The 14,078-nt window shown below is 45.6% G+C and overlaps 1 protein-coding gene across 16 annotated transcripts in view; it reads right to left on the bottom strand.

The window, feature by feature from the left end:
- Positions 1-14,078, bottom strand: part of TENM4 (teneurin transmembrane protein 4) — a 1,515,223-nt gene that overhangs the window by 189,832 nt on the left and 1,311,313 nt on the right. For 15 of the 16 annotated variants that reach the window (XM_083499088.1, XM_083499080.1, XM_083499085.1 and 12 more), the window contains one exon: positions 4,279-4,449. The exons of the other annotated variant lie outside the window; for it this stretch is intronic. In XM_083499088.1, the coding sequence (XP_083355214.1) occupies positions 4,279-4,449 (171 nt within the window). The remainder of the gene's footprint in view (positions 1-4,278; positions 4,450-14,078) is intronic. 16 annotated transcript variants of the gene reach the window in all.

Genomic DNA, 14,078 nt, shown 5'->3' with positions numbered 1-14,078 from the left:
AGAGCCTGTTCTGCACTATTCAGCCTGACTAAGGGCAGGGCTGTCATAAGCCATGTTGTCTTCTGCACATTTCTCTTGGGGGAAACGGGAGGCAAAACTGCCCACTCCCCTCCCTGTTTCTTTCCCTCTCAGCTAGGCTCTCCTTCCACCTAACCAGAGGCACTTTGAAACATCCCAGTCTGCCCAGTTACACCCCCCTCTTCACTAGACACTTCCAGTGAGCTCGCCGATTCAATTTTCTTTTTCGATTAAAAACGGTGAGGTTTTTCTCCTCGTCCCTTTAGGGAAAAGGCCACTTTGCAGATCCTTCCCCCCCCCCTCAGAAAAACCCCTGGTGAAATGACCCACTCGATTTCTTTCTCGGCAAACAGGGGCAGTAGAAATTCAAGAGGGCACTTGCACAGAGCACTACGCTAAACAGGAAAATAAAATAAAATAAATGGAGCTCTCAGGAAGATAAGCTAAACTAATCATCCGAACTCATGCCACGTTTGCGGGGATCTTTGTCTTCTTTCCTTTTTGGGGGTGGGGGGGGAGAGTAAGCATCGTTCTGGGAAAAAGGAATTAAAATATCCCCTCCATCCACCACCTTTTTACAAAGCCAAATTCCCTGACAATGCATGTTTAGTGGCAAGATCATGATTGGTAGCACATTCTTGCAGCCATAAAATAAAATAGTTTTTTTTTTTTTTACTATTCTAGACAGTAAAAGTCTACTTAAAACGTTAAGTGATTCCATCTGTTATCAAGTCAGCGTAAACTCCCCCTGTGGACACATCAGGCTGCATGCGACTTCATTTAAAACAAGTGCGTGGTGTTGCCGTACGTGTGGAAATGCAGCCGTCAGGGGTGATTTTCAGATTTTTAGTTGTGGCTTGACTGAGGATGGGGACAATGGGCTAGTCACTTGGCGATTCCTCCTTCCCACCCACCTGAGGTAAAACTAGGGGAATATTCCACTCTTGGCTCCCTGAAAAGGAGAGCCAGTGTGGTGTAGTGATTAAGAGCAGTAGACCCGTAATCTGGGGAACCGGGTTCGATTCCCCACTCCTCCACATGCAGCTGCTGGGTGACCTTGGGCTAGTCACACTTCTCTGAAGTCTCTCAGCCCCACTCACCTCACAGAGTGTTTGTTGTGGGGGAGAAAGGGAAAGGAGATTGTTAGCCGCTTTGAGACTCCTTAGGGTAGTGATAAAGCGGGATATCAAATCCAAACTCCTCTTCTTCTTCTTCTATTTCAAATATTTCAGAATACAAAACATTCATCCACAGAGGAGTTTGTTCCCCGTGTGTCTAAGTCTCTGTTCTGCATGTGCCTCCTTAATCAAATCATGCCCATAATATTAATTCAGAGCACGTGCACCCGCCTCAACTTGAGCACCATAGAAACAGGATTGCAGAGCTGGAAGGGATCGCAAGGGTGATCTAGCCTAACCACCTGAAATGCAGGAATCTTTTGCCCAACATGGGGCTCAAACCCAAAACACTGAGATTAAGAGTCCCACGGTCTCTCTCTCTCTCTCTCTCTCTCTCTCCTCTAGTCTAATTTTGTTGGCTGAGTTTTTGAGGCTCCAGGATAGGGTGGGTGCAGGGTTCTTCCTTTCGATTGCTGGCACTCCTTGGTTTATTTGGCATCTAGCAGGAGATAGAGGATTGCCTTAAGGAGGAAGCAATCAATGCAAGAAGGGGTGGTCTCAGCTGCCCTGATGGAGGCGGGCAAGTGATAACTCCATAAGAAACTCTCTCTGGGTAGGTGCCAGAGCGAGCGGTGGCTATGCAACTCGTCAACGGCACCAGTTGCCTGGATACTTTTAAATCTAGTTTCTCTTTTGGCAGTGGACCAGCCTTTGGCCTGGTTTGTCAAGGCAAGATTTGGTTTAGCCACCAGGACCATGAAAACAAGCTGTAGCTTGTGGTTAAGTTTGGAAACTTGTGGTTCATTGCAAACTCGGGCGCAGACCAGCACGCTATGCCAAAGCTTGGCTTTGTTCAGCACGGCAGCAAATTGAACCACAGAGAAAAGGGGGCAACTGTGAGCTCTACTCCACATTGGTGCAGTTCTGCTAGACCATAGTTTACCTTAGCATGACGTATGAACCAGGCCATTGTCCTTCTAATGTTTGGACAGGGGAAGTGTAACTGCGCTAATTCTTCTGGACTTTTCCATAGCTCCCCCCCCCCAATAATTGACTATGAAATGCTCCTGTCTCAGTTTGGGGAGCACATCATTCCAGGTTTCCATTTCTACCGGGATGCCAAATTCCAGAAGACACTTCAACCAATTATAATATAATTTCACAGAATACCTTACAGCAGTGCTATCCATTTAAATGGTCAGGAAAGGGACCCCTGACCATTAGGTCCAGTCATGACCGACTCTGGGGTTGCGGCGCTCATCTCGCTTTACTGGCCGAGGGAGCCTGCGTACAGCTTCTGGGTCATGCGGCCAGCATGACTAAGCCGCTTCTGGCAAACCAGAGCAGTGCACAGAAATGCAGTTTATCTTCCCACCAGAGCGGTACCTATTTATCTACTTGCACTTTGAGGTGCTTTCAAACTGCTAGGTTGGGAGGAGCAGGGACCGAGCAACGGGAGCTCACTCTGTTGCGGGATATTCGAACCGCCGACCTTCTGATGAGCACGTCCTAGGCTCTGTGGTTTAACCCACAGCGCCACCCGCGTCCCATACACCACATCATTAAGAACATCCAAAAACTTAGTAGACCGGACTTAGAATGTCAGTGATTACCAAGAGCAGATCTTGGAAGGGGCAATGCCCATGGCTGAAAAAGAAAGGCGACTCGGGGCTTGGAACATGAATCACAAGTGGGAAAGTTTGAATTAACTCAAATTTGGCTTGGGACACATTGGTTCAATCAGCACGGCACCTTTCATTTTTTGAAAGGATGAAAAACCTGCCCATTCCATAACTGGAGCCAAATTCTGACTCACCACTGAAGTGGTTAATGATTGCTCTTTAGAAAGAGTCAGAACTTCACCTTTTGCAGGTATTTCTGCTATGGATTCCTCATTAGATGTTATCTCATAGGTTGTCAAGCTGTCAAATGTCCCCCCCCCCCCGAGCAAAGGCTGGTCTTGCATAGGCCTGAACAGCTGCAGCTTACTAATTCCTGTAAGTACTAATTCCTCTTGGTGTCTTGCAAGAAGCCAGAAAGCAACGTACAAGACATGAACCCTCTATAGGACAATTGAGAAGAGAAATGGACCATTTCCAGATATTAAACTGCCATCCCTAAGCATGCTCACTTAGAAGTAAATAATCACTCATTTTTGCTTCTCAATAAAATATTTAGGACAAGGGTGATAAATTGCAATGATAAAATTAACTATGCTGGGGATAAGTTCACTGACTGAAGGAGAAGGGAATCTGAATTTTGTAACTTGTGGATTTTTGTTTTGAGAAAAGTTAGGTGGGAGAAACGGTGTAGATATTGTGAACTGGGTTATTTTTTTAGTATCCAAAATTACCAGCTGAAGTGCTAATATCAAATTTTGATTCCTGACATTCTAAGGTTCAATTCTGAATATTAAATTAAAGTGAATATGTAGGGATCCAGTAGGATATCTTGGCTTCGGGTCACACGACTGAAGAATAGGGACACCCAAATTTCATCATCATCTCTATTTTGATAGGAAAATTGGGCTGGTGTTACTCAGGCCAAAGTTGAGAAATGTTGCGAATTTGATTCTAGCTATTACTATTAATTAAATTTGTACACTGCCCTTCATCCCTAGATCTCAGGGCAGTTCACTAATTACCCTACTGACTTCCAAAATGGGCTTATTCAATAAGTGGTTTGAGGACTGCCAATTGATGCCTGTGGTTCCAGCGATTCTTAATTCATTTTAAGGCACGGCACCCTGCGGCATCAACCCCGTGCCAAGTTTGCCAACAAACTGAATAAAGCCAAGGTTTTTTTATCAGCATTCAGTAGCCCTGTAAAAAGAAGGAGCGTTGAAACAACATTTGAGATCAGCAAAACATTTCTGGTGAGAGGAAATGGAAGACAGGAGGATTTTGGTGAAGAAATGTTGTGCCCCCAATGCATATGGATTCTTCCCAGTTCCCTTTATGAATGGCTCTGGATCAATCACCATGCGGCAATGCACAACTTCAGGACTCGTAGGCGACAGATGGAAACATAGATGGGCAACTACTGATTCTAGGAGGAGAAGGTTATGGAGTTATGAGGATGGATGTCTGGAATTCAGAGGCAGATAAGAGGACTGACAACAAGGACAACACACCAACCGTACCTTCGCCGGCTCCTTTGCCTTTCCTGTCAGGTACCTCTAACCCCGTGCCCCCTGAGGAATATAAGGAGACGTCCGTTGGCACTGGCCAACTGCTGGCCGTGTCTTCCGTCATCTCAAACATCTGCCCTTCCATCGGCTGCAGGTGCCAGTTTAGGCCAAACAGGTGCATGGCTGTGGTGAGCAACGAGAAAAGTCATCTTTTTGTGGGGGGTTTGTTTCTCTGCCGAGGACAAGCTTGAAATACAAAGACTGCACCCAAGTTCACTGCTCCTCTCGGTTCGACCCCCAGGGCTCCAACATCAGCACTGGCTTCTGCACTGCTTTGGGCCTACAAAGATCACAACGGCTTGGGCCTAGTAGGGATGGAGAGCCCCTGGTCCTCCGGTGGTTGCTTGGGTACAACTCCTATCATCCCATGCCACTGGACCTGGCTGGCTGGGGTGGTTGGGTGTTGGAGTCTAGCAACACCTGGAAGGCTACAGGTTCTCCATCCATATCCCACCCACAACTTTGGAGAGCTGGTGACTCTGGATTCTTGAGTATAGCTTCCATTGGCCAAATCCATTGGCCAAGCACATGCAGGTATTATCAGTGACTGTTCCCAGCTCCACAGATCCCTTGAAATACATGGAAATCCAAGCTAAGTACCCTTCAGAGGTTCAATAAGAGAGGCTGTTTTGTCTTGATTTTTTTCAGAGCCTGGGTTTGAGAGCAGAACATTTTTATCTTGGCAAATACGTGTTCCCAAACCCTCAATGTTTTCTGAGATAAACATGGATGTAGGGCATGGAATTGAAAATCTGTGGGTGTTAGACAGGGGTGATTCCACGCCCACTGATTATCTTGTGCAAAGGCCTCAACCTCGACCTGTGGACATCTTTCACCCCATTTGGAATTGCTTCCAGTTTCAGAACTCAGCTGAGGGGGCAGACATTTTTAAACAACCTAGGAATGTCTGACAAGGAAGACCTGCCAGCTCAGATTGGGACCATGCTGCAACAACCTGGTTGAAGCTGTGAGCTGAGAAGTTGGGTAGAGATATAATTCCACAGGGGAAAGAATTGGGGCTCAATCCAAATCAAACTCAAACTAATTTCTTTGAGGTGAAGCTTTCTCTGAATGGAGAACGCTGCGCAAAAACAATCCGCAAAGGAGGCCGGCATCCAATGGCACAGGAACTTTTTATCCTTTTGTTTCTCTTTCCACTGTACGCAGGAAGAGTGAACGAGAACAGTGTGGATTTTATGCCTTGATGCAATGCCAGCGTTCTCCTAACCAGGTCAAGGGCTGCATTGGGTAGGTTGGAAAAGCGAGGCAGAAACATCTATGGGATTTATTTGATGCTAGAATGCACTGTTTGCTTGTCTATGTGCATCACGAAAAGTCAAAACAGTGGAAGAATCAACTCCGCAGAGAAGGGAGCACCTAAAATCCAAGGAATGTGGTGGCTCCATTTTTAAAAAACAGTAATAACAGAGCAGTGCACTGGCATGGTATATAGAACAGGGCATGTTTATATGATTAGCCATCGCCTCCTGAAAGCAAAGAGGAAAGCCAAAACGGCTTCCTGTATCCTTTCTCTCTCCTCCCCAACATAAACATTTCATATTTAATCACGATCCAAATTTCCCTTTGGGCTTTCTGCAGTTCTCAGATTCGCTGTTCCCCACTCTCTCGATTAAGGGGGCACATGTACCCACCCCACCCCACAAAAGTGCACGGCACATCCTCCAGGAACGTGTCCGGTGGTATTAGCATCAAGTCCACTCAACGTAATTAAGAGCAGAAAAACGGAAAGAGAACGGCTCCCCAACATTGCCGTTTTGTTTATAAAACCATGCCAGAATTTGTCAAGCGTTCCAGGAGGCAGCTTAGCGCTGAGCACAGGGGAGAAGGTCAGAGCTGCAAACTTGTCGCACAAAGCGGAATCCGAGGTTCCTGAACTCTCCTAACAAAGGAAAACAAGCTTGGAACTGGGCGAGTACTTTTAGCTGCCAGTCTCTAATAACAAATTCCCAAATCTCTCAATGGATCAGACGCCATGCGAAACCATGGTTTGTCCAACTCATCATTTAGAAGCAATGAAAACAAGCACTGTAACTATGATTTGTCGATGTAGCTATAGTGCCAAACTATAGGTAGGTACCAGCTGTGGTTTACAAACTCACATCAACATCTAATTAAAAAATCCCCAAATCTCTCAATGGATCAGATATCATGCCAAGCCATGGTTTGTCCAATTCATCATTTAGAAGCTAGGTAAACCATGGTTAAGAGCTGCTTATCTCCTTCAGTGTGTTCTCTGAGCTCTCAGCTCCAAAATTTGACCTTCCCCAGTCTTAATAGAGCCTCCAACAATGAAAATAAGCACTGTAACTATGGTTTGTCGATTTAGATAATATGCCAAACTATAGGTTGGTACTAGCTGTGGTTTGTAAACTCACATCGAAACCATGGCTTGCTCCATCAATGACTGGTATCAATTCAGACGTCTCACGCAGCTACAGGAAAGCTTGCTAAGTAGCTACTATTTGGTTGTCCCATTTTGACACATAAACCAGGTCTAAGTAAGATGACCATGTACACACCTCTCGTTTTGCCAAGTAAATAAGGGGCGTTTGTTACAAAAACTGCAATTAATCTTTTGGATAGTCCTCGAGGGTTACTATACAGAACAAAATTTATCTTAGCTGTGGGAAAGAGTCAGGTCACCAGGAAGTCTTCAAAACTTATCTCACGCAAAAAGCTTTCAAACTTCTAAGGCAGGCCAGTGCAAGATTTCTCCAAAACACTTATTCCATCACTGAATTGCTTTTACCGTTTGGCAGCTCTTAATGTCTAACCTATATCTTCCTCTGTGTAGCATAAAATAAGTGAAAGAACTGTGGGAGAAAGATTTTTTATAATAGAGAGAGAGAGAGAGAGAGAGAGAGAGAGAGAGAGAGAGAGAGAGAGAGAGAATATATCCTTCGAAGCACTAAGAGCTCTTAAAAGCAAAATGGAAGTATTAGGAAGAGAGGATTCAGGGTTCCAGAAAGTTCAGTCTGGACCATTCAGGGACGTTTCCTCAGCCGCCGGTCTACTCGGCAAGATGGAAAGAAAGGGCCTCAAAGCACAAACACCTTCTTAACAATATTTCTCATCTCATGCAACATTCAATGCATTTTCAGCCACACTGAAGGCTTCCCACCCACTCAAAGAGCGCCGGTTAAAAAGAGCCATTTCCTACAGCACTTAACACCTCTGAATGCACACACTTTTGTTGTGTTTTAGCTACACCACTCACAGTTAATTGAAAGTGTTTTATTATTTCGTTTTCTCTTAAAGCTCCTTTCCGGCAGCTGACACACCAAGGGTATTAAAAGTAGAAGTTAAGCATGGTTCAAACTGTATTTATATTTATGTGGAGTGCCGCAACTGCAAACTCATGAGGAAGGGGGGAGAGAGACGCTGCGTGGCTGCGAATATCATTGCAATGTACACAACCCACCATATTCAGTCCTTTACAGGGCTGAGTTAATAAGTTGTGCTTCTGGTTACTGCTGATGAAACGCCATTGCTGGTCATCTTTCCCCTTAGTAATTAAGTTCTTGCATTTCATTTTGAGGCCAGGCTCATTAGCTTTTAATGATACCAGATTCTCACACAGTCACTTGTTGTACTTTAAGGTCCCTCGCTCTCTGTTTGTTTAGCATCTTTCGCTTCCCTTCGGCTACCTCCCGTTCTGTTGAAATTTGGGACAAGGATCCAGTCTTTCAGACGAATCTGGTATTTTGGCCCATATCAATTCTGCATGTTCATTCACTCAGAAGTCCACTCAGTCCTATAATTGGTTTAATCTACGGTTTAGTTTTTAAATAAATGAACATGGAAATTTGTATTCAAATAGGTATTTGATCACAAAATATACATTTCAAAATCTAGGTAAAAAAAAGCTAAAGGACCCCTGGACAGTTAGGCGACTATGGGGTTGTGGCACTCATCTCGCTTTCAGGCCGAGGGAGCCGGCGTTTGTCCACAGACAGCTTTCAGGGTCATGTGGCCAGCAGGACTAAACCGCTTCTGGTGCAACGGGACACCGTGATGGAAGCCAGAGCGCATGGAAATGCCGTTTACCTTCCTGCCACAGTGATACCTATTTATCTACTTGCACTGGCGTGCTTTCAAACTGCTAGGTTGGCAGGAGCTAGGACAGAGCAATGGGAGCTCACCCCGTTGTGGGGATTCAAACCGCTGACATTATGATTGGCAAGCCCAAGAGGCTGCGGTTTAGACCACAGCGCCACCCGCGTCCCCTACTTCAAAGTCTAGGGTAGGGTTGTATGATGGTTATGCCATTTTCACTATGTTTCTCCATAGAAACATAGAATTGGAAGGCACCCCCAATTCTATGCAATGCTGGAATCAGAGCTAAATAATCTTTGACAAGTGGCCTTCCAATCTCTGCTTGAAAACCTCCAAGGAAGGAGATTCCACCACCTTTTGAGGGAGCCAATTCCATGGTTGGACAGCTCTAACCATCAGAAAGCTCTTCCAGATGTTTAGCCGGGATCTCCTTTTTTATAATCTGAATCCCTTGTTTTGGGTTCTACCCTCCAGAGCAAGTTTACTCCTTCTTCTACGGGAAGACAGCCTTGCCAACAAAGGTCCGTATAGGTAAAGCTATGGTTTTCCCAGCAGTGATGTATAGAATTGAGAGCTGGACCATAAAGAAGGCTGATCGCCAAAGAATTGATGCTTCTGAATTATGGTGCTGGAGGAGACTCTTGAGAGTCCCATGGACTGCAAGAAGATCAAACCTATTCATTCTGAAGGAAATCAGCCCTGAGTGCTCACTGGAAGGACAGATCCTGAAGCTGAGGCTCCAATACTTTGGCCACCTCGTGAGAAGAGAAGACTCCCTGGAAAAGACCCTGATGTTGGGAAAGATGGAGGGCACAAGGAGAAGGGGACGACAGAGAACGAGATGGTTGGACAGTGTTCTCGAAGCTACCAGCATGAGTTTGACCAAACTGCAGGAGGCAGTGGAAGACAGGAGTGCCTGGCATGCTCTGGTCCAGGGGATCACGAAGAGTCGGACACGACTAAATGACTAAACAACAACAACAAGAAAATTGTATCACCTCCGTGATTCATATTGCTAAGCAGCACATTGTTCCAGGTTTTTATGTCACCGAACAACATATTGTTCTAGGAGTGCAGTGCCACAAAAAAGATGTGAATAAGGGGTGCGGGAACATTGCACCCATAGCTGTCAACTTTCAGATTTGAAAATAAGGGATCAGCAGCCTCACCTGTCCAGGGGTAGTCTATGGGATATCTAACAATCTGGGATAGCAGTGGGAAGCAGTGGGGAAAGGCACTGGAATAAGGGAATTTCCCGCAAAAAAGGGAAGGTTGACAGGTATGCTTGCACCCCAAAAGCGACACATTATGCCGAGATGAAAATTGGCCGGCATGGACCCACATTTGAATTAGCATCCTGATAGGTTCATTGGTTTTTCCCCTGCTACCTGCTGCTATCAATTGGTTCAAAATGGGGCTTAAGGTAAGGTTATCAGACGTCCCCGTTTCCCGGGGAGAGTCCCCAGATTTACAAATCTGTCCCCTGACAGAATCCATCTATTTAGTAGGAAGTTGAAAAGTGTCCCCGGATTCACTGAAAAATATCTGGTAACCTTAGCTTAAGGGACTAAGCAGCCCCTGTATTGTCAACAGTGACTTACGAAAGAATTGAGGAAAGCAGGCAGAAAGTTTGTAGAGAGCAAAGAAGGTAGTGGAAGGGAACCAGAAGGAAATGAATGAAGAGGCTTGTTTGTGTGTGTGTGTGTCTGTGTGTGTGTGGTGATGAGGGAAGAGGAAGGTGGCCAACAAAATGGACTCCTCTCAGGACAGGTTGATGGAGTGAGGGAGTTAGCCGAGACAAGCCACTGATTTTGATAGATCACTGAGAGAAGTAAAGACCAAGACATGCTTAGTGAGGCGCAAGAGGCTTCTTTTCGGGGTGGGGTGGATGGGGAAGGAGAAATCCACAGAAGTCAGCAGGAAAAAAAATAACAGAAGGAGGGGTGGGGTGTGGGGTAAAAGAAAGAGAAGCAAAAAAACCCCCACAAAAAACCACAATGAACCTCACACGTTGCTGGCCTTTTATTAGCTTGTTGACTTGCTAGAGCTGGGCAAAGGAAATGCAATAAATAACCAAAGTGATCAATTACAGCGTTTTAAATTAAGGCCTGAGTAAAAGCCCAGAGGCTGGAGACAGTAATTGATTTCTAAGTTGGTGCTGAAAGAGGGAACCAGGAAAAAAGTCTCCCTGGTGGTGCCACTCCTTGTTCAAGATTCGGGGGGGGGGGGGGGACGGACGACAAAGTCCTCCAGGCCAACATTTTAGTCTTCAATCCTGAGCCACTGATCTTTAATTGAGGCAAATCTTCCAGTGAATGCAATTTTCTTAAATAAGGTCTCTCTCTCTGTGTGTGTCTCTTTCTCTCTCTGTCTGTAACCAACATCTTTTTTTTGTTTTGTTTAAATCCCTTATACGTTACAGAGCCCATTGGCTGGAGGAAGTCAGCACTCCTTCACTAGTTAGAGCATCAGCACCAGCCAGCAAAACAGGTAGGTTGCTACAGGTAAGTTTACCTGCTTTTATTATTTTTTTTGCTGGTGGATAAGGGGAATGATGTCCAGAAGGGGCATTTGTCTTGCACCGTCTGTTCACCGTCTGTTCTGTCAGAGTGGTTACAGAGTGTTGGACCTGGGAGACCTGGGTTCAAATCCCCATTAATCCATGAAACTCACTGGGTGACCCAGAGTGGCTGGGGCAACCGAGCTGGATAGACAGGGCATTACTACTACTGTCGTCATCATCATCAACAACAGCATCAGAATCCATGCATCACCTCTGTTCTAGCCTTTCTTGATAACAAAGATGCTCATCAACAAAGATGATCATGGGGGACACCTGGCTTGAGAGCAGTACATGTGAAAAGGATCTAGGAGTCTTGGTTGACCACAAACTTGACATGAGCCAACAGTGTGACGCAGCAGCTAAAAAAGCCAATGCAATTCTGGGCTGCATCAATAGGAGTATAGCATCTAGATCAAGGGAAGTAATAGTGCCACTGTATTCTGCTCTGGTCAGACCTCCCCTGGAGTACTGTGTCCAGTTCTGGGCACCACAGTTCAAGAAGGACACTGACAAACTGGAACGTGTCCAGAGGAGGGCAACCAAAATGGTCAAAGGCCTGGAAACGATGCCTTATGAGGAACGGCTAAGGGAGCTGGGCATGTTTAGCCTGGAGAAGAGGAGGTTAAGGGGTGATATGATAGCCATGTTCAAATATATAAAAGGATGTCACATAGAGGAGGGAGAAAGGTTGTTTTCTGTTGCTCCAGAGAAGCGGACACGGAGCAATGGATCCAAACTACAAGAAAGAAGATTCCACCTAAACATTAGGAAGAACTTCCTGACAGTAAGAGCTGTTTGACAGTGGAATTTGCTGCCAAGGAGTGTGGTGGAGTCTCCTACTTTGGAGGTCTTTAAGCAGAGGCTTGACAACCATATGTCAGGAGTGCTCTGATGGTGTTTCCTGCTTGGCAGAGGGTTGGACTCGATGGCCCTTGTGGTCTCTTCCAACTCTATGATTCTATGATTCTATGACCCACCCAGACTGGCTGGGGCAACCGAGCTGGATAGACAGGGCATTACTACTACTGTCATCATCATCATCAACAACAACAGCATCAGAATCCATGCATCACCTCTGTTCTAGCCTTTCTTGATAACAAAGATGCTCAGGCCTTGATCATTTTTTGTTGGCTCTTGAACTCCCACCAGATCTCTGGTGTCCTGTTCAAGATGTCTAACGTGTCAGCCAGCTCAGAAAAGTAGGCTGAAAGTCTCACATAAAGAACAGTTACTTTCCTTGGCCTGTACTAAAAAAGCACCAGCAAGCCAGGAAACCCAAAGAGCAAGCATTATCACCGCATGCCAGCATTTGCCCATCTTACTGTACCAGAACGGTTCACCGCAGGCCCCGTCGGCGCCAGTAAATTTTGTATTATGCATCCTGCAAGGGCCTTTCCTAGTAAAATAATATTTTTCCATCTAGATCCTTTTACGACGGGAACCATATTACTTCCTAATCTATATTGCGGCATGTTTCTCCACGATCAAAGTCAATTACCACTCGGTCCCAGCACACCTCTAAATGGAGTTTTAATTTGTGTATATTAAAGAGGAATCTTCCCACCGGGGTATTCGCTGTAATTAGAGAAAGCAGGGCAAGCAGGTTTTTACAGAGAGCCTCCCATTTTGCGTTGTAATTGATAAAGGATAGGGCTGGTCTGTTATGGTCAGTATAACTTTATGCAAACCACCTCATTAACCAACCTGTTATTAGGGGAGGGCACTTAATTGATGAAGCATGGTTCCGATGCTTAATTCAGCCACCTCCAGCTCATTCCCCAGCTGCCCCCAATATATCTACCAGAACACATTCGGTGAGCCCACCTCATCCCATTTATCAAGGTGATATATTTATTACATTTATGCCCTGCTCTTCCTACAGGAAACTCACGAGTGCAAGCGTCCCACCCCCCCCACTAGCATGTGATCGACTTGCGTGCAACCGCGTATATGTATGGCACCGGGAGTAACAAAATAATTTAATTGGGAATGGTGGGAGAGAGCTGGAGAGTCGTTGGGGCTCACGAGGAAGCCTGAAGAGGATGTCAGTGAGGGCAGAGGAAGCCCTGAATAGCCAGAGGCACAGTGGGGCTTTGTTTCGGCTGCTTAGCTTCCCCGCCTAACAGCTGACACTCGGGGTAGCGCAGCAGCAAGTGCCACTTTCCTGCACATCCAGCCTCTAGCCGGTTCAGAGCTTCAACTCCAGATATTTGGGTCTGGACTGGGGAGAGACCGGGAGAGTGAGCGAGCTGGAGAGCAGGAAGAAATGGGAGTTTGGAGGGGTTTTTCCGGCTCTAATGGAGTTGTCACTGTTGGCACCTTTCTCATTTCATTTCCCCCTGACCTCACTGATTTTGCAACCTTGGCATTTTCAATTAAGGATTGGATACTTCACGTATTTGACAATGTGGACAAGATAGATAGATAGATAGATGATAGATAGATAGATATCTTTATTGTCATTGTCCCTTGCGGAACAATGAAATTGAAAAACTACATAAAACTACATAAAAACTACATAAAACTATCACAAAACTACATAAAACTGTATAAAAACTACATAAAAACTACTACAAAGCTTATACCCTAACAAATTTGTTGACTGCTGCAGCTCTGGCCTTCTGGGAGCTGGAGGGAAGGGAAAGGTTAACTGAGAGGTTATTGGTGAATGCCGCAAGATCGGAAGAAATTGGGCAGATTGGGGTTGAAACTGGAGGCCGAAAGGAGTGGGATTGGGAGAAGCCATGGATGTATCCGATTGAGTCTTATTCAGAGAAGACTTATAATCAATGGACCCAAGTTAGGCATGGCCATTCATTTCAATGGCTCTACTCTGAGTAGCATTAACACGGCACACAACTCTATGGATTCAAGTGGCAGAATTGTGGGTGGAGCTTGGATTAAGGGCAAAGGGGGAAGGTGGAGAATTAAGAGTGGAAATCCTCAGGAATTGGGAAGAACACTCTAGCAAATGAGAGGGAACCGATAGGGTCTAGAAAGCGAAGGTCCTGCCGGTTGCTGTGAAAACAGGATGCTGGGTTAGATGGGCTTTTGGCCTGAATCAGCAGGGCTCCCCTTATCATAGAATTGTAGAATTGGAGGGACCTCAAGG

The sequence above is a fragment of the Podarcis liolepis genome, assembly GCF_965112155.1.
Source record: "Podarcis liolepis genome assembly, chromosome: 4".
Classification (NCBI taxonomy): Eukaryota; Metazoa; Chordata; class Lepidosauria; order Squamata; family Lacertidae; genus Podarcis; species Podarcis liolepis.
Note: the sequence above shows the minus strand (reverse complement) of the source record. Positions and strands in the feature narration are given on the sequence as shown.